The sequence below is a fragment of the Mangifera indica genome, chromosome 5, assembly GCF_011075055.1.
Source record: "Mangifera indica cultivar Alphonso chromosome 5, CATAS_Mindica_2.1, whole genome shotgun sequence".
In the NCBI taxonomy this organism is placed as follows: Eukaryota; Viridiplantae; Streptophyta; class Magnoliopsida; order Sapindales; family Anacardiaceae; genus Mangifera; species Mangifera indica.
In genome coordinates this window covers 18,560,943-18,580,738 of record NC_058141.1, presented here as the reverse complement: position 1 = coordinate 18,580,738, position 19,796 = coordinate 18,560,943, and the positions used below count along the sequence as shown (strand labels likewise).

Below are 19,796 nucleotides of genomic sequence, written 5' to 3'. Positions count from 1 at the left end.
CAATCTCTAAACAAAAATCAATGTTCTCTTAATTCTCTTCAATTTTTTTATTTTTTTTTTATATTCTCTAACAAAACACTCTTTGTAATTGTTACTAATTAACTTATTGTAAATAAAAGAGTAATTTAGACCTAATTTTATTTCATTAGATTTTTTTTAACCTGAATTTTCGGGCTTCAAAACTGTCCAGTTCAGTTGGAAGACCAGAAGAGGATGTGGAAAAAATAAATGTGTTCGGAGGGAAAAATGGTTGGGAAATCGAAGAAAATGAGGAGATATTTAAAAAAAAAAAAAAAAAGTGACAAAGAAGGAATGAAAAGGCCAAATCACCCTTTGTCTATGGAGGTGGGACGGTATCGGGGTTTCGAGGAGTGGTTGTGAATTGTTAAAACTTTGGGGGTTAGTTGGTAAGTCGATAGTTACCCAACTGACAGCTTTGCGCGCATCAACCGACATTAGGGATTTTGAAAATTAAGTCGAATGATAAATACGTTTCCTTTGTTAGATCGATTGTAATTTGTAATTGAATATGGAAGAGGAGGGAGGGAAGGTTAGGGCGTTGATAGATAAGGCTACAAACTCAACAGCAAGAGAGGTGGACCCACGTCTCCTCCAAGCCATCAAATCTGTGGTTCGGTATTCCGATTCCGAGCTCCGACTCGCCGCCCAAACACTCATGGACCTCATGAAACGCGACCACTCTCAGGTCTTTATATGTATTGTTTAATTCTACTTTATTGGTTCTTCTATTATTTGCTTGTTTGTTATAGTTTGAATTCAATCTCATCTTTTTCTGTAATTAGTAGCATAGACGTTTGTTCTTCTTTGCATTGAATTTTAAATATCATGTTTTTTTCTTGGAAAATTTGAATATTTAAATTTGGTTTTATTTGATAAGGAGGGATAAAATAGGAGGTAAGAATTTTTAGGTTTGTGATTGGTTTTGCAGATTCGATATCTCACACTTCTGATAATTGATGAGCTTTTCATGCGATCAAAGCTCTTTAGGGCCCTTGTTGTTGAGAACATGGATCAATTATTGAGTTTAAGTGTTGGATTCAGAAGAAATCTACCACTTCCTGCTCCTCCGGCTATTGCATCCAGTTTGCGTTCAAAGGCCATTGAATTCTTGGAAAAATGGAATGCTTCATTTGGAGTTCACTATAGACAGATTAGATTGGGCTATGACTACCTTAAAAACTCTCTGAGGTTTCAGTTTCCCAATTTACAAGCAAATGCAGCTCGGATTCAGCAGGAGAGAAGGGAAAGGGAGATGAGGACAAAAGAAATTTTACGCAATAAGTTTGGAATGCTGCAGAAAAATTTTTCCTCGATAAAGGAAGAAATACAGTCAACCATGGATGAGATTGGAGAGTGCTTAGACATTCTCTGTGCTAAAGAGGAAAAAGTGTTACTTGCTCCCTTAGATGAAGATATGGAGGAGTTCCATTCTTCTGAACTGAGGCAGATCCGTTTTGATTCGTTGAAAGAAGGGGAAAAGGTGCATGAGAATAATGACAATAAAGTTGTTTTTGATGCATTGAGGGAGTTGTACAAGCTTTTAGTGTCCAAGCATCTCATCTCAGTTCAAGAATGGATGTCTGTTCTTATAAGGGTGGAAGTGCCGGACAGTAGGTTTAGAGATTCCATGCTAAAGGAATTCATTGATATACGAAATCGTCTACTATCAGTGAAGAAGAAATGTGAAGAATCTGGTTGTTCTCTTGCAAACAATGTGAAACCGCTAAAAGACGAGGAAGAAGAAGATTTTTGGGAAGAGGGTAAGGTTGGATCAATTGAGGATAGGAAAACTGGCACACCAACTAAACAAAATAATAATCTTGCCATTGCATCAACCTCTCATGAGGTCAGAGACAAGGATCCCAAAGGCAGTAATGAAAAGGTTGAAGGGAATGGCACACTGAGTCATGAAAGCGGCAAAGTTGATTCAACATCACTTAGGAGTAAGCTTTTGACTGAAGCCCCAGTGATGGAGTGGGGGTCATTTTTGAATTATTGGGGTTTGGACAGGGATGTCTTGGCTAACCAGAGGGGCTTGGAGGTTGAAAATCACTGGGGTAGGGTAGAATTTGATGCAGTCATCCCAGCTGAGAAGATAGCAGAACTTAACCTTCAGGTGTCTCGTTACAAAGAAGAACCAGTAGAAGTTCAACCATGCCGTGCTCCTTTAAAGAAAGGTGGCCTTTGTCAGAGAAGAGATTTGGAAGTTTGTCCATTTCATGGACCCATAATAGCCCGAGATGATGAAGGAAATCCAATCAATCAGAGATCTTCAATGGATGAGGCTTCTGCTAAGACAAATCAGATCTCTTCATTAGGTACACCCACTAAGACAAACTCATTAGTAGATGAGATGACTTCTGATTTAATGGATCAATTGGCAAAACAAGCTGTAAAGAATATCCGGGATAGAGATAAAGAAGAAGCAAGGAAGAGGAAAATTAACAAACAATTGCTGAGTCGTGCAAAACTTGCTAAAGTTCGAGAACACAATGAAGCAGTTTTACGGGATGCTGCGTTGGCTTCAGCTTCAAGATCTGAATCCGTTGGAGAAGAAATGGAGATTGGCAATGGGAAGAAATTACCGACCAGAAATAAGAAGCCAACTCTTGCATCCATGTTGCATAAAAAAGAAACAGCGAAAGATAGGCTAGCTCAGAGACTTTTGAATAGCCGAGCAAGGGATTCAACAACGAGACAGCTGACGATTGGGGAGGATGCAAATTACCGAGAAGCCTTTCCAAATCAGTGGTAAATAGATGTTTAAGTGCCAGCTGATTGACCTTCAGGATTAGCACTGTGTCAAGAGAGTGATCTCGCAAATAATTGCATATGCTATCGAAGGAGTTGTGAATTTAGTTGTTGCAGGTAGATTCCTGTTGTATAGAACGTTCTTTAATTAGCTTTCTCATATGATTAAAGTTGTATGGACAAAGATTTCTCATAGTTGCTGAGAGAGAATTATAGACTTACTGGTTACTAGTAACCCAGAATATTTTAGCAGGTCAAGTTGTTTCTTCTTCAAATAACATCTCATCTTGTTAATAGATTGAGTATCTTATTATATGTAAAATATTTTAGGAAATTTTTTTAATATCGTTTACATGAGCGCCCTCATACCTCTTTCTTTTTCAAACTCCTTGTTTCATCTCCATCTCCCCAAAACCTTATTTATTTTTAATTGTGTTGATTTGGCTTGAATTAGGAATCCGATGAAGATAGATGATCGAATTTGAGGAATAATGAAGAGATTGACAACCCACTTTCAAAGTAATTTTTTAAATAAAGACAGAATGACAGATTTTTGACAAATGATTTTTTAAATAATCATCTTTATAGACAATCTTCATCAAGTAGTGCCTGCAATTTATGTTTGGGTATAGATAGTTTGTCGGTCTGACATTTGCTGGAGATCTGATGCTTATTACTACATTTCCCTGATTTACCTTGATTATAAATCAAGTTGTGAAGAAACTTGATTTATAATCAAAGTAAAAGTGCAAAAAGTGTCTTTTTTCACTCAGAGACAAACATAATATTCACAAATGGAAAAATAATGATCTTAGCTCGTGATTGGATGTAGGCTTCAATCTTCTTGTGTATGAATATTTGGTCAACTAGAGCTAGACTTATTAAACGAGTAGTTAGCCTTTTTCCTTGACTTTTGTTGGTCTGTGACTTTTCTCAAGCACAATGCTAGGGGATTCCTGTATCTGATCTTTGAATGTTTGCGCATTGACTATATCTATAAGAGAAGAATAATCTGCCATGTGAGTACAAATATATAAATGAGACTCTCAGAAGATTTCTTTTTTCATGACAAGGTTTTCAAATGCGATGATAAAGGCAATGATTCAAATCATGGGCAGACTTCACATGAGAATGTTCAATTTGTGTGTATATATATATATATTCTCAAGCATTATTAGTGTTAGTATTATTTAAAGGGCATTATAGGGCCGGTGTTATGTTGATATTGACTTCTGTTATGTTTTACTTCACCAGCTACAGCCAACTCAAACTTGTAAAGGTGATGGTTTGGTGCCCAACTTTTTTGACTTACCGCTGGCGCCATGTGCTAATGGACAAATATGCCGGTAGAGCTGGCAGTTTATGCAAATGGATCGAATTGGGATTCTTTGGTATTATTACCCATTACCAAAAACATTCATATTTCTCATAAATGTAGGGAAATTAACTACCTTCACACAAGTAATTGAGATAAAGAAATGGATTGATTTAACTAGTATTATTATCCATATTAATGATGTATTAGAGCTTCAAGCAGATTCATAAATTTTAAATAACCAAACTCCTGAATTAAAATCCTACTTCACCGACTCTGTGTTCTGAGTTTTTATCCATCACCATTTTCCGATTCATATCCAGGAAAGATTCCTTTATCATCTTCGGAAAATTTTATAAAAAAAACACACACACACACACAAGTAAAGGGAATTTTCCCTTACGGCTACACCCACGCGCATGGAAACTCAAGCACAGCCACGTGGTGCAAAACCGACCCTTGAATCCGCCAAATCATAGACAACCCGGAATCCCTGTTGTTGGATATTCCCTATGATTGAGAGCTTATTCATGGTTCCGGCAAAGGCAAAGCAAAAAGTCCCAGAAGAATCCACCGGAATCAGATAATTAGTAGCCGGAAGTGACATGTCAGCACCTCTAAAATGCAACACCACCGTGGGCACTTTTACTTCCTTCATTCCCGACAAATCGAAACACGTATCGAACAACGAAAAGTCCGCTCCACGCTTTAAGCCAGACGCTCCGACTCGGAAAGCATCACGAAGTCTGATGTATGCCGGCTGAGTCAAACGGGTCACTGACGTGCCCGAATCAATGATGACTCCGCCATTACCAGTTTCGTCGAGTTTGAACAGAGAAGGGACTATGCCAGGGACACGGGCACCGCCGACACTAATCCCGAGGAGTTCAACATAGTAAAAAGTATCAAGCATGGGGTTTGTGACTAAAGGAGTGAAGCGGGCGGTTCGTGAAACAGCCGCATTGCCGAAAACCATAGAGGAAGGCTTCGAAGAAGTTGAGCGATCAACCAAACAGTATGAAAATTTTCCGTTGAACTGGCGACCAGTTTGAGCAGGAAAAGATAACGTCCCACGACCGAGTCCCATTAAACCCCCGGCACCAACAAAAAGACCTTCATTGTCGTGTCCACAACCTAGAGCCACTTTTCCAACTTTGCTCCCGCGAAACGTCAGCGTTTCTGTGGAGAACTCACCAACCGTGAAAGAACCGTCACCGTAAGACACCTGGTAGAGACACGTGTGCGTTTTGGTGGAACAACCGGAAGATTCGAGGCGACGGCAGATGGGGGAACCACAAGGTAATTTAGAATATGAGCGGGACTTAAGTGGTTCAAATATTGGGTCGGTTTGAGAATAACATTTTCTACATGGGGCGCACTGGAGCCAAAGAACATCACTCCCGGTGTCTAGAACCATGTAAACATACTTGGGAGGTGTGCCGACTCCGATGCGCGTGAAGTACTCGCCGCTGCCCTGTGCAAGTCCCGATATGATGGAGCTGCTGAAAGCTCCGCTCCTACGCGCACCAGAACCATTAAGTGCGGCAGATTCAATGATGCTGTTCAAGGTTTTGACACGCAAGGAGTCGCGTTGGAGGCGAAGATTAAAGAGACTCTCAGAGGTTTGAGTTTCATTTAATGATAAAGAATCTAGGTTTTGGGTGATTGAAACTAGATTATCAACGTGGTGTAAGTCCAGGAAGATGGAGGATTCCCCATTAGAGTCAGTCAGTTCATTTATGTTAGTCTGGGAGTCGGATTGGGTCCATGAGAAAGTGGATGGGTTAGGGAGGTAGCTGAGAACTAGGATTTGTGACTGTAGATAGTTTGAGGTGGAGGTGACGGTGGAGGAGAAGAAAATGGTGAAGAAGGAAAAGAGAAGGATTTTTTCAGCATTTCCTTCCATTGAAGAGCGTGTGAGAAACAGGGGAACTCTGAAGGGTATGAGATGAGAGTAATATATAAATAAATAATAATTGAGACACAATTATGGGCGCGTTAATTAGAGAGGAAAACAAATTAGGGTTGTAATTATGCATTGATTATTATTATTAACATTACATTATTGATCGATAAAGATATTTTAACAAACATAAACCCCGCACGTTACAATTTGAAGAACGTGATTCAGATTCTCCTCCTTGTTTTGCTTTTAAAAAGGATTTTAAAGTTGAATAATGTTTTTTAAATATATATATATATATATATATATATTACAAGAAATTAATAGCGATAGTAAGACTATCGGTCGTATTTTTATATTTCAAAAGGCAACATATTTTGCACCTTCCTATGAAAGCTGAAGTTGGGTCCAAAATCAAAGATTTGTCGACCAGTATAGCTGTAGCCTATACCATTTGTGGACCCTTGCTTGTAATTTCTTCTGCCGTCTTTGAAGAACCAAAACTACGTTTAAGGTTAATCTGAACTGAATTGTTTTGGATTAAAAATAAGTTTGATTTAATTTAAATTTATTTATTTTAAATATGAATTAAGTTTGAATTAAAAATTTGATTTATTTTAAAATTGAATTGAATTTGAACTATAAAAGAATTGATTCGATTTGATTTATGAGTCAGATAAATAATTCGATTCAGTTTGAATTTGGTTTATCACTTAATTAAAATTATATTAAATAATTATTAAACAATATTATTTTGTCAATAAATCATAAATTTAAATTATGAATTTAAATCACATATCTGAGCTAGAACTTAAGTCATAAATTTGAACTAAATTTGAATCAAATTATTTTTATTCAAATCAAACTTAAATCACCATTAATATTAAATTCAACAAATTCGAATATAATTATTTTTCAATTGAGTTGAAATCAAATCAAAGAGTGTTTGGATTCGGTTTGATTCGTATACATTTACTCTTTAAGTTGAAAAATTAAATTACAAATATATATTGCATAATGACTATATCTTATATTACAAATTAATAATATTATTATAAAAAGACTTGAGAAATCTAACTGAACTTAGATAAATTTGAATCAGGTGAGTAACTTAATGAGTGCGAAACAGATTTGATTTTAATGGTTCCAACTCGGATTTATTAGACAAACTTTTAACACTCAATAAAGTTTAGAGAAAGTATGAAGGACTGAAATAGATTGGTTTGGTAAGGTAAGGAAAGGGACATTTAGAGAAAGCATGTGATGTAACGTACAACTACAGATACAATGAGAACATGACCAATTCAAAAATTTCAGTACAAGGGCAAAATGCCTCTCAGGGACTTTATTTGAGGAAGTAGACATGAACATGTTCGTACGTCACATCACTCATTTGTATTTTCCTCTTTTCGTGGGCACGGCAGGGCAGCCATCAGCTTTGTCTGTGATGCAACTCTGGGTAAGTGAGTTTGTCTTTCAAGATGTGACCCATCCCACCTCCTTCAAAGTCGTCCATTTGGTTTGGTTTTGAATTATATTTGACTCTAACTATTAGCAGACAAAATTCATGACAATTCAGAAAAGATATGTTCAAGGGCTGAACCAATCCCATCGAAAAGGTACAGCCCACGCCAGACACGATTTACAAATCTGCGGGGAGCGGCAAAGGATCTTAGGATCCAGCCTGCATACTAGTCTGGTATGGCTCGCACACAATATATAACATTACAAACTGATATGTCAAAGCCCACAAAGACATGGTTTAAGAGACTTTGAGTCATACCTGAGTCTTTGTCATGGGTAGAGACAGTTCACAAGACCATCCGTTCTTTAATAGGTCATGACACTACATGGTCCGTGGACATGGTAGACCATCTTGAATATGGCTCGGCATGGCCATGTCTAAGAGTGAACATAATATGGCCGATAAAAAGGTTGGTAATACTGATAGATGAAGTAACAACTAGCATTCACACTCAGACTTTACATCAGTTTCTAGTGATATAGTTACTAATGTTTAATGCGACTAAAATTTGGGTAGACAAGGCCAGAAAATATGGCAAGAGGCAGCCAAACCTGCAGCCAGTCTTCTTCTTCTCATCAATATCAAGGGACTTATCTTTCTCTTCAAAAGTATTGTATACCTTCTTAGCCATTCACTAAAGTCGTCACACTCTCTATCTGTCAATCTCGCTTTTGCTTAAGTTAGTCGGGTCAATATAAATGTGAAGTAGAATATTAACTAGCGTATTTATCAAACTGGCATTAGCAATCAATCGTATTGGTCCCCTAAGAAATTATATACTGTACCTTATACTAATGTGCAGCATAATAAATGCTCGTATCATGTTTTTCACCCGAAAATAATAACGTTAAAAGCAAGCACAGGGACCATTACCTGGTGGGGAACATTCCGTACAACATCACAGGAAAAAGGTTGCTTTGCAAGATGGCTCAGAGGACTATAATGCCGCCTTGTAAAAATTAGAATTGAAGCCTGTTCGCAAGAAAAGAATATTAATAGGAAAAAAAAAAGAAAAACAAAAAAGAGGAATCATGAACCGAAAGAGCTAATGAATTCAATTGAGAAAGCGACTGGAAAACGTATTCTAGAAATCTTACAAGGCAGAAAGAAAAAAGCAAAATCAATACCAATTAGTTATCCAACTCAAGAGAACTAACAATAAAACATTGGGAGAAACTAAAAGAGGAGGCAAGTTTAACCTTGCATCCTAAATCTTCAAATTAAACCATATATGTAGAATTTCTAAAATTCTGAAAAGTAATTTCCAATGGGAAATTGAAGGTGAAATTTTCATACAATAATCTCTGAAAGGTGGAATTTACATATGAAGAAAATGATATGTGAAATGTTCTCATCACTAAAGTTGTCAAAGCGAATGGGGTGAAGGAAGAGGGAAGAATAAAACTTTACAACAATTATATTATTCACGCAGAAGAGAGCAACTCATTATAGACTCCAGAGGAACCAGAAGAAAATTTCTCATATAGATATGGACCCAGATGCTGTCATAAAGTAGAATGTTAATTAGATCGAGTAAAGTGACTTTAGTCAGCTTAGTTATATATTACATTAAAAAAATAACTAAATTTGGCACTTACCTAGCAGCACAGCTACTCAAATGGTAATTCCCTTCAACTAAACAATCCAGAGAACTGAAACTCCATATTCCAAGGACCACACACTTTATGATACATTGTGCACATATACAATGAATGCGCAATAAGAAAGTAAAACAGAGACGCAAGTTGGATGTAAATAGTTCACCCTGAAGTATGTGTAGATCAGTGTAAATAACGGATGCAAACAAATAGCAATCCAGTTCTTATTCTATTTTCAGTAATGATTCTTCATGGTCATAAAGAGTAAACCCAAACATAATTTAGCCAATAAGTTCCTTCAAGAATCAACCAGTTATTCTTACTCAGAGCCCATGACAGCACTATCATCCACCGAGAACCAGGGCATCATTATTTCTCTCTATACCAATCTCCACTTTTCCCGCCAGTTTTACATTTGAGCTGTACATCTGTAATCTGGATATCCTTTGAAGCAGCCTTGCACATATCATAAACAGTTAGGCTAGCAACTGTCACAGCAGTCAATGCTTCCATTTCAACCCCAGTTTTCCCTGTTGACACTGCTTCCCCTTCTATGTCAACACTAAAATCCTTAGCATTCAGGGATAAATCAACACGAACATGACTGAGGGTAATATTATGGCAAAGAGGAATGAGGCTGCTGGTGTGCTTTGCTCCATTAATGCCAGCAATTTTTGAGACACTAAGGACATCTCCTTTGGCCAATTGGTTGGCTAAGACCAAATCAAATACCTTCTGGCCCAAAATTACCTTGCTACTAGCAATGGCAGTTCTTCTACTATGTTCTTTTGGAGAAACATCCACCATTTGTGCTGCTCCTGTACTGCCAACATGGGTCAGGCCAGGACTGCTTTTTCTTATTTTTGAAGATGTCTGGGATCCTTGAACATTGGATTCGTTACTCACAGAGCCAGTAAATCCATTGGGTGGAGGTTCACCAAAGACCGTTTCCATTTCCTGCAACCACAATTACCATATAAATTTGAAGCAAATGTGGCGACAAACTATGCATTCTATTTTTTCTAAAGAAGGAATTATATCGTGTCTTGATGTTAGATTAGACTCCACCAGAGAAATTGATCTATATTTAGTGTCCATTTAGCATTATTATTATGGATTATAATTATAAGAATCATTGATTATGTGAAATTTCTGCATATTTGACATAACTTATGATTATAATATTTATAATTCAGTTCTAACTATTTTACAAATAATTTAAAAAGCAGAATATTTATGTTAAAACGTTCTACATGCCTGACAATTTAGCTTTTGGATTAAAAATGTCAAAAATGCATTAAATCTAATAATCCAATAATTCAGAAAAAAAGAAGAAGAAAAAACTAATCCTACTAGCTTTTGGATTATGGTTTAAATAATCTAAAAGTAAGATTATAATCCACAATTATATCATTCATATAAGCTATACTAATATATCATAATTGATTATTTAATTCAATAATCGAGATTAAATAGGCTATATTAAAAAAACACATAAATTCATATAGCAATAATCCATTATTGACCATAATTCCTTCATATTGAACTTCAAGATTCACTCTTCATATGCTATTCATTTCAGGAAAAAATTCAAAACATAACAAAGCCCCAACCAATCCTTCCATTCCAGGACCGAACACAATGTATATTAGCAACATAACACATAGAAATCAGAAGAGTGCGTATTAAGCAACTTCAAGATTTCAGGTCTCACCTTATTAAGCTCTGCAATTCTGCTTGCAAGGTCATGGCTAATGTTACTACAATACAACCTTCTTGACTGATGAAATGCAACTGCAAGCCGACGAATAATCATGATGGAAGCTGCAAAACAATTCAGAGAAATTTTCTCTTATAAGCCAATGTTCAACGAGTCCACATATTTACAAGAACTTCATCTACTCACCCATTATTTAGTGGATTATCTTAATACAAAATTATCCTTAGCAGTAAGGAGAACATGCTTTTAGAAAAGGAAAGACTTTGTTTTTCATAGCATCCAACAAACTCTGACTCTTTTGGGAATTTTATCAAACGCTTTACATGCATATTTCAGCTTAATTACCCGGCACTCAAATCACATTTCCTTTCGTTTTCTCTCAATACACAGAACGCACGGTTGGCATATTGCCCTTTGCATTTTAAATGAAAACAATTACAATTTAAATCAATCATGCTTATGCATAAGTAAATGCTAAACATCAGACGGATGATAATTTTAAATTAAAATAAAATATCTAATTATATAATGATATATCATCGATATAACTAAATTATATACTAAAAATATATACATATAACGTTACTAATAAAGGATTAATGACATATGCTATGTTATTGAGTTATCTGGGGATAAATGTTTGGTAATGAAATTAGCACTAATAAAAAGAATATTAAATAGAGATAGTACCGTTTTGAGAAAATAGCAGCAACTCCACAATCCTTGGCGGCTTCGCAAGCCGTATATAATTTTGCTTTGCTTTTTTTTTTTTTTTAAATTTCAGAATAAAATTAAAATTAAAAAGGCCGCTTGTTTGGTTGGTGTCTTGGTGAGGTTTGCGGATGGTGAATATTGGTTCTTTGATGGTTTTCTACTTGAAAGAAATGGCATTTTATTTTTGTTTCGGCTTGTATTGATTGAAAGCCCAAAAATTGCGTGAGCTCCTAATAGGTCCAGCAAATAGAGGTGTGATGTAATCTGAATGCGGCCATAGAAATAGAATTTCAACTTGTTTCATCGTTAAATTCCAGTCATGGAAAGTCGTAATAAATTAGATTCCTTTAAATGACTTCTACAGGAGATGGTTCCATGGTCTAGTGGTCAGGACATTGGACTCTGAATCCAGTAACCCGAGTTCAAATCTCGGTGGAATCTGTTTTGGGCCAATTTCGCTTTCGATTAAACGTAAGCGGGAATTCAAAACCCTAACTTGTTATTTCCGACCTACCAAAATTTTTCCGATTTGGGGCAGGTGGGGTCTTAGTGCTTCTATTCAGAACCCTATTTTGTCTATACCCCTTCAGAAATTTAGTTGCGTCTTCCTTTAATCTCTATCATGACATCAGCGACTCGGGAGAAAATCGAAGAAACAGTGAAGGAAATACTTAAGCATGCAGATATGGAGGAGATGACTGAGTTCAAGGTCCGGATGACGGCCTCTGAGCGACTGGGTCTCGATCTCTCTGATGCTGATAACAAGAAGTTTATCAGAGGCGTCTTGGAGTCCTTTTTGCTCTCTACGATCGAAGACGCTTGCGATGCTGAAGAGACGGATTTAAATGTTCCGAAAGAAACGAAACATCAACAAAACAAACTTGAGAACCAATTTACTGAGAACGGAGATCGTGTCATGTGTCAGGTTAACTTTTTCGTTTAAAAGAAAGGAGCTTTTTTAATTTCCGCATTTCCATTTGCTAAATACTGTTCATTTTGAATTAGCTTTCAAACAAGAGGAAAGTGGTGATTCAAGAATTTGGGGGAAAATCTTTTGTATCAATTAGAGAATACTATCAGAAAGATGGAAAGCAACTTCCATCTGCTAGAGGTAATTAATTCTACGTATGATGTTAAAAAGTACCCTTCTTTTCTTTGTTGATTACAAGTAATCTGTCTTTCTGTTATTATATTCAAATTGCTTAAATAGAAGTTTGTTATTTATGTCCATTACAATTTCATTCATTTCTCATTGCTTGCTGAAATACTCCTCATGAAGGCTGTTGCCGAGAAATTGAAACTGTGTATGTTTGGCTAGCTTAAAAATTATGCATCACATAAGCTGTTTGACCATTTAGATTGGACGGTATTTTAGACAATTGTGAGGCGTTTGATTGGTTGTTTGTAGAGCAAAAGTTTATTTTTCAACTACTGTTGCCGACAAACTTATTGTTTTTGTTGTACTTTAATTATCAGTGCCTTCCTGTGGCCAATCCTATAGTTTTGATCAGAAACAGATGTTTCGGCACTGAAAAATGCTGTTCTTGTAGGAATTAGTTTAACTAGTGAGCAATGGGTAGCCTTCAGGAAAAGTGTTCCTGCAATAGAAGAAGCTGTGATGAAGATGCAATCGAAGTTAAGGTCAGGGTAGTATTTGAAGGCAGCCTTATTATAGTGTCTTGAAACTCTTGACTGTGAATTACTAATTTATCTATTTGGTTATGGTTTCTTTCTTATCTTTAATTTAATATTTTAATATGTCCTCAATTAAATCCAATAATGTTTTAATCAGTACTTGAGTGAGAGTATGCTTTATTTCAGTCTTTATATGATAATCATCTCTTGGCCATATATAATTGACTGACTTGGACCGTCTAATCAATATACTGTAGATCTGAATTCAAAGGTGAACAAAATGAAGATGTGCCAAATTCAGTGATTTCACCAATTGAACGTTTTCCTGTGGAGCCCAACCGTTTCAATGGGAAGGATTACCTCTGCTGGGCATCACGGATGGAAATTTTCTTAAAGCAGTTACAGATTGCTTATGCCCTCACTGACCCCTGCCCCAGTGTTACTCTAAATGCACCAGCTAGTAGCGAAGAAATTGCTAAACTCAAGACTGCTGAACAGAAATGGTTGAATGATGACCACATGTGTCACCACCACATTTTAAACTCTCTATCTGATCATCTCTATTACCAGTACTCAAATAAAACTAGGAGTGCTAAAGAATTGTGGGAAGAGCTAAAATTGGTTTACCTTCATGAAGAAGTTGGAACAAAGAGATCTAAAGTTAAGAAATACATTGAATTTGAGATGGTTGATGAAAAATCAATCCTTGAGCAAGTTATGGAACTTAATAATATTGCTGATTCCATTGTTGCTTCTGGAATGTTGATTGATGAGAACTTTCATGTTAGTGTTATCCTTTCCAAGCTTCCACTGTCTTGGAAAGGCTTCTGCACAAAGTTTATGCATGAGGAACATCTTTCTTTCTCGTTGATGATGAATCACATAAAAGTTGAGGAAGAGACTTGCCAACGGAACAGTCAAGGGACACCATCTAAGCTTGTAGACTTTCCCCTAGCCACAAAATTTGGACAATGGACGAACAAAATGAAGAGGCCAGGGATGAGCTGGAAGAGGCGGGAATCAGAGACGGATGGCAAGACTAGAGTGTGCTACCATTGTGGGAAAAAGGGGCACTTGTCCAAACATTGTCACAATAGGAAATTTGACAAGGAAATTATTGGGAGACAGAACAGGGACGATTCAACTAGACCAGCAGAAACTGGAGGTTAGCATGATTTTGAAAAGTGTGGAGTAGGCTGTAGCTGACTGTCGACAAGCTTCGTCCATTTTGGTGTAGCGGACTGACTTGAATCTTTTAGTGGGTACACTCTTGTATAATATTTCTACTCTAGGAAAACACAGAACTCAAGTTTTGTAGATTATGTACCCGCCTGCTGCAAGCTAAATTTTTTTGGCAATAACAGAGGTTGTAAACATGTATAACACTTGATATTGGAATGATGTGGGTGAGAACTTGAGTCACAAAGCTCATGTAATTGTCATATACCTCAAGAAACAGTTAGATAACTGGTCTGTGGGCTTGGATTCGCATATTTTGAGTAGATGCATGATCCATCAGGGATCTGGCTCAGATTCTTTATTGTATGTTTATGTCTTAGATGGCCAACCTGGTGATTTTGCTAAATTTTTTAGGACATGCGCAGCCTCGTATTGACTTCTAAATGCAGTACTTTTTTTTTTTTTTTGTAAATTATAGATTTCCAAAGTTTTCACAATTTACATGAGATAAGTTTACTGCTCCAGTCCAATGGTCAAATCAGAAGCATCCTGAATTATGAAATTTTGTACGTTCTCATTTGATATTATTCCTCGAGATGGACTCACAATGGAAATGGGTCCACAGATTTATTTTGAATTTTGTCGTAGATACAACTGTACTAAAAGTTGAAACTCCAAATTTGACCACTACATGGCATCCTTTGGAAGTTTGGTTGTGTGTCTCGTATTTGCCATGCTATATGGGATGGGTCTGTCAGTACCTCTTCAAAGCAACGAGAGAAATTTTAGAATAATAAACGAAAAATAAAAATAAAACAAAATAAATAAAAAGGGACCCAACAAGCGACTGAAAGGTTGGCTGGCAATAAAAGCATAGAGGACTTTGTGTGACATTATTCAGCCATATGTTTCATTAATTATTCATTTTTCATGCTGCGAGAAACGATGAACATGAGCATGGGGCGCTTATGCGCGCACGTTTTTGCTTTTGGAGACGGAGATAATGTTGAAATTTAACCAAACCAAACCCAACCCAACCCAAAGGTAAGTCCTGATGTTGGATTTTTACTTGCCAATAAAAATCATGAATAGTTTGGCTCGATTATTCAAACTTGTAACAAAAGATTCTTGAAGATTTCACATCAGCCACATGTCTTTTGTTCATGATAATTCATTGGTTGAACTTGAACATCTTCACTGTTACAAAACGCGGATACTTTTGGTCCACAAAGTTTTGTCTTTATTCTATTAGATTATTCAATGCAAATTATTGATTGTTATGCAAGCAATTTTGGGCTCTTTTTGTTTTAAATTCATTTAATTTTCCCTTCAATTTTTTTTTTTTTTTTTTGCCAGGATTGGAGATACCTCAAACCCCTTTACAAAAAGAAGAAATTTAAAGGGATGGCTTAGATTTTGAGAACAAAAATTGGTCCTCTTCAATTTTTCATGTGCTTTAAGGGAGCTTCGTTTGGTTATTGATACACACAAAGAAAAAGAAACTGATTTGAGAATCTAACAGTGTTTAGTTGGTGGTTTGCCATAAAACAGAAAAGACCAATCCTGCAACACTATCAATATCTTTATTTAGTCCAGAATAGAATAAAGATTCAATTCCATTGTTAACAACCAAACAAACTGTTCGAATTCAAGCACAAAGGATGACTCGTTTCATGCAAGAAAATGCCCTGTTTTTCAGGCAAATGAAGTAAATTCCATCTGTTCTTTCCCATGGTAAAAAATAGAAGCATGTCATGGTGATGATGCCAACATTTCATTTGTAAGAAAATTGCCCCTTCCTAAATTTACTATCTGATGCTGACATAAAGCAACAATCAAGGAAAGCATTGTTGAAGATAAGAAAATGAATAGCAATGACCACTAGGCTTTCACCAGCCTCTTTTAGCCTCACATGCATTTGCTTGGATATTTCTGCTACTCACACAGCTATGCACATTTGCAAATATGCTTCCCATTATAGGTCAAATCTGAGTTAAATACAAGTTTTTCTAAAATACAGATTCTTATGAACATCAAGCAATGATCACATCACGAAATTTTATATGATTAATTAGGCTAAGCCACCAACCACTAGCTCTTTAGTCACAAATATTGGAGTGTATGAATGGAAACCCAAAGCCAAATAACAACACTTTCACCAAATTCCATATGTCCCTCAGAGGAGACAAGTGGCAATAACTCACAATTAGCATTCCAGTGAAGTGCATAAATTAGCAAAGAACAAAATATATGAGCAATATGCATTAAAAAATTATCAGTCTCTTAATAACCAACTATGATAGAGTTGGTTAAACTTACAAATTTAATTCATTTTGCCAAAAAAACTTCCTTGTAACAGAAAATATGTATATTATAAACAATCACATAAAATCTGCTGTCCTATTTGGTCAATAAGTAGTTATTTTCTACTTCTAGCTGGCCCTGCTGTCATTTCCAGGATCCCTTGCTGTATAACAAAACCGAGGAAGAAGCTCCATATCGGTTCATCTCTACATTTTACACCTATGGACTAAGTTAAATGCCAATCTTGAGCTAGCTCTGCTACCCATTTGATGATAGTGACTGTAATGAGTTGGATTCGCAGGAAAATGCGGCAATCAACTTCTCTTTTGTCAGCTGCTCGGATCCTTGAGTTTTGATTACAAATGTGTGAAACACAGTGTCATTGGTGGCAGCAAGTTTTGACTCAACAATGGTGATCTGTGCCTCTTTAAATGCTTGGATGACTCTCGACGCAGGGTGTGAATCCAAAGGACAGCTTACCCTCACAATAACCTCATCATGAGCTGCCTGAATATCAATATCAGGAGCTTGCTGCAGACTTTCTGTGTTTGGGTTAGATTCCAAAGCAGATGAATCTCTTGAGGTGCTACCCCTCTCTGCTTCCATGACCTTTAACTTTGCCTGAAGCTCATCGATATAAGCAATGGCATCACCCAACAAGGAAGCTTTATCCATCTTGGATATGTTAGGTACTACAGCTCGTAATGCATAGAACCGCTGGTTCAGTTTCTCACGCCGTTGCCTCTCAGCCTCCACATGATTGAGAGGCTCCTCTCTTCCATTTGCAGGTTTTCTTCCCCTTTTCCGAGGCCTTCTCTCTTCAGCTACACTAGGCAGCTCATCCTTACAGGAGGCTTCAACATCTGAATGCTCAGATTCCCCACTTAGTGGTCTAGCAATCACAGTAGATCTAGAAGTAGCCCCCGAAAAATCAATTTGCATTTGCACAGGCTTTTGAGACGGGAAGTGATTAATTTGAAAATCTTCCCTCACACCATTATTCACAAGCTTCTGCAAATTATTTGCTGCAGTTTGAGAACCATAAATTTCAGTTGGGCTCCCTTGTTTCACACCTTGAACATTTCCCCAACCGAAACCATGAGCACCATTCCGAGCACTCTGAAAAGCAGTCCTATTTCCATTGGCATAAGCTTCCCATGATGGCCTCTCTTCCATCTTTCTAACAGCAAGTTTCTCCCTGCTAAAGTGGGCATTCACATGACCTGTACTGTTCAAATCCTGGCCAAAAATCTTTTGAACACCTTCGACTCTCTCCAAGATCCCCAAATTCGAAAACCCACCATTCTCGGCTTTCTTTTCGCTCATAACTGGTAAGGATGCTGTAATTGGCTTAACCCTTATCATAGAAGAATTCACAGAGAACGTGGCCCTTATTGACTGCACCAATTCCAAACTTTCAGGTACAGATCTAACAGACCCCAATTCAACAACCCCGATATCAGTTGAAACCAAAACAATGGTCTGGATTCCAGCAGACCTTGCAAGAAATGACCTAACACAGTAATCAGAACCCAATTTCAGAGCATCCAACAACCACACATGCTTTCCAGATGCAAAACACTTGCCCGGGCCACCTTCTCCACGAGGGAAAGAGAAATACATAGATGCTAAATAGAACATCTCTGTATCAGTAACCCTGTCCAGTCCTAATGCATAGTTATCCTCATCCGTTCCCCCAAACGAAGTATGCAGCTTTTGCAAAACCCTTTTTCTCATCCTCTGTTGAGTCTCATCTTCAAGCCTAATATTACGAAGTTGCGTAACCTCTGATTCTTCTCCTTCTTTTGGCTCTCTACAAGACCCATCACCCCATCCCAAAACCCAGTCACCAGACTTCGACCGCGAAATTTGCCAAAAAATGGCGTAGTTCCAGCTAAAATTTGATGCGTTTGGTTGTTCCACGAGATCAGAAAGCTTGTTTTGAAGATTTTCATCACTGCCAATGGCCATTAGAAGACTCTCATTTGAAATAGAGCTCGATATTAAGTAATCATAAGCTCTTGTGCCAAGAACAGCAGCTATCATGGCCTTATCTTCATCATTCCACAAACTACCTCCCATAGTAAACTCAAATTTCATATCTAACTTAACCTATAAAATAAATTTTTAAATTTTTTTAGTAGCCAGATCAAATCGACTCTATAAAACCCCAAATAAAAAAAAAAAAAACTTGAATTAAATGCACTCAAAAAACCCACATGATACTAATTACATGAGAGCCTGTGCTTATGGTTTCAGATCTCACAAGCTCAAAAGCCTAAGCGATAAACAAACCCATAAAAAATAATCTAAGATTAATCCAAAAATAGAAACTCATACACACCGGTTGTTATAGGAAGCAATTTGGAATCATGAGAAGTAAGGCAGCGAAGTAAGACTCTTGAAAGCTGTAAAATTTTCCCGAGAAAGTAACGGCTTTGATTATGGAATAAATTTCCCACAGAACAAAGGATTAGTTAATACTAATCACAAAGAAAGAAAAATCGTTTATATTTTCCTTTTTGTGTATCAAAATGAAAGGCTGAATGAAGGAGGCAAGCCAAAGAGAGAAATGAGAGTCTGTTGTTTGTGTGCTCCAAATCCTAACCGTGAACTGCATAAGTGGACCGTAGTTAAGTAGATGTAAGGTTAAAAAGTAACCATGGTTAGTGTGTCGCGTTAAAAATGGTTGGGAGTTGAGGGGTAGTCGACGGCAAGGCAAAATTTTTGCGTCTGTGTTTGATTTAATAAATAAAAAAATAATATTAATAACTTTACGCACCAGAGAGAGACTACTGTACAATCATCATCGTCCATCATTTATCATGTGACTGACTTTTTTGGTAGCGATTGATGATTTTAATGAAAAGCGAGACATCAATTTGCGTGTTTCTCATGTCTCCTACTGCCGCGCATTAACTTATTTACTATGCACGTACTACCTGTGACTCCACTTATACGATAATATTAATATTAATATTAAATTCAAACAACTCTTTTAATTTTCTAATTTAATATTTCAAATTTAATTCAAGTTTCATCGGACCGTTTCAGCACCAATTTTGATTCCCCCTGTACTGTATAGTACAATTTTGATGTCGAAAGCAACAAAGATTAAACAATATTAGCCG

The 19,796-nt window shown here is 36.8% G+C and overlaps 5 protein-coding genes and 1 non-coding gene across 7 annotated transcripts; 3 read left to right on the top strand and 3 right to left on the bottom strand.

Moving 5' to 3' along the window:
* The first annotated feature begins 388 nt into the window (after positions 1 to 388).
* Positions 389 to 3,124, top strand: LOC123215728 (UV-stimulated scaffold protein A homolog). Its single transcript, XM_044635938.1, has 2 exons — positions 389 to 706; positions 950 to 3,124. The coding sequence occupies exons 1-2, from the start codon at positions 530 to 532 to the stop codon at positions 2,774 to 2,776; spliced, it is 2,004 nt and encodes a 667-aa protein (XP_044491873.1). The 5' UTR covers positions 389 to 529; the 3' UTR covers positions 2,777 to 3,124.
* Positions 3,125 to 4,237: 1,113 nt separating this feature from the next.
* On the bottom strand, positions 4,238 to 6,036 carry LOC123215648 (aspartyl protease family protein 2). Its single transcript, XM_044635841.1, has one exon. It carries the CDS (start codon positions 5,991 to 5,993, stop codon positions 4,515 to 4,517), a length of 1,479 nt encoding a protein of 492 aa, XP_044491776.1. The 5' UTR covers positions 5,994 to 6,036; the 3' UTR covers positions 4,238 to 4,514.
* A 3,090-nt stretch (positions 6,037 to 9,126) lies between these two features.
* LOC123216955 (cyclic pyranopterin monophosphate synthase, mitochondrial) lies at positions 9,127 to 11,657 on the bottom strand. 2 transcript variants are annotated; one of them, XM_044637654.1, is made up of 3 exons: positions 11,524 to 11,657; positions 10,828 to 10,937; positions 9,127 to 10,070 (listed from the first exon to the last, which is right to left on the bottom strand). In XM_044637654.1, exons 2-3 carry the CDS (start codon positions 10,927 to 10,929, stop codon positions 9,483 to 9,485), a joined length of 690 nt encoding a protein of 229 aa, XP_044493589.1. In that variant the 5' UTR covers positions 10,930 to 10,937; positions 11,524 to 11,657; the 3' UTR covers positions 9,127 to 9,482. The 2 variants fall into 2 exon arrangements, with proteins under 2 accessions (XP_044493589.1, XP_044493588.1); XM_044637653.1 differs by lacking the exon at positions 11,524 to 11,657 and adding an exon at positions 11,020 to 11,287.
* Positions 11,658 to 11,916: 259 nt separating this feature from the next.
* On the top strand, positions 11,917 to 11,988 carry TRNAQ-CUG. The gene has a single exon. It is a non-coding gene; the product is annotated as a tRNA-Gln (tRNA).
* A 42-nt stretch (positions 11,989 to 12,030) lies between these two features.
* On the top strand, positions 12,031 to 14,727 carry LOC123216954 (copia protein). The gene is made up of 4 exons (XM_044637652.1): positions 12,031 to 12,472; positions 12,553 to 12,658; positions 13,098 to 13,188; positions 13,440 to 14,727. The coding sequence occupies exons 1-4, from the start codon at positions 12,170 to 12,172 to the stop codon at positions 14,350 to 14,352; spliced, it is 1,413 nt and encodes a 470-aa protein (XP_044493587.1). The 5' UTR covers positions 12,031 to 12,169; the 3' UTR covers positions 14,353 to 14,727.
* Positions 14,728 to 16,592: 1,865 nt separating this feature from the next.
* Positions 16,593 to 19,290, bottom strand: LOC123217277 (transcription factor MTB1). The gene is made up of 2 exons (XM_044638196.1): positions 19,010 to 19,290; positions 16,593 to 18,777 (listed from the first exon to the last, which is right to left on the bottom strand). Exon 2 carries the CDS (start codon positions 18,763 to 18,765, stop codon positions 16,924 to 16,926), a length of 1,842 nt encoding a protein of 613 aa, XP_044494131.1. The 5' UTR covers positions 18,766 to 18,777; positions 19,010 to 19,290; the 3' UTR covers positions 16,593 to 16,923.
* Positions 19,291 to 19,796: the final 506 nt, after the last annotated feature.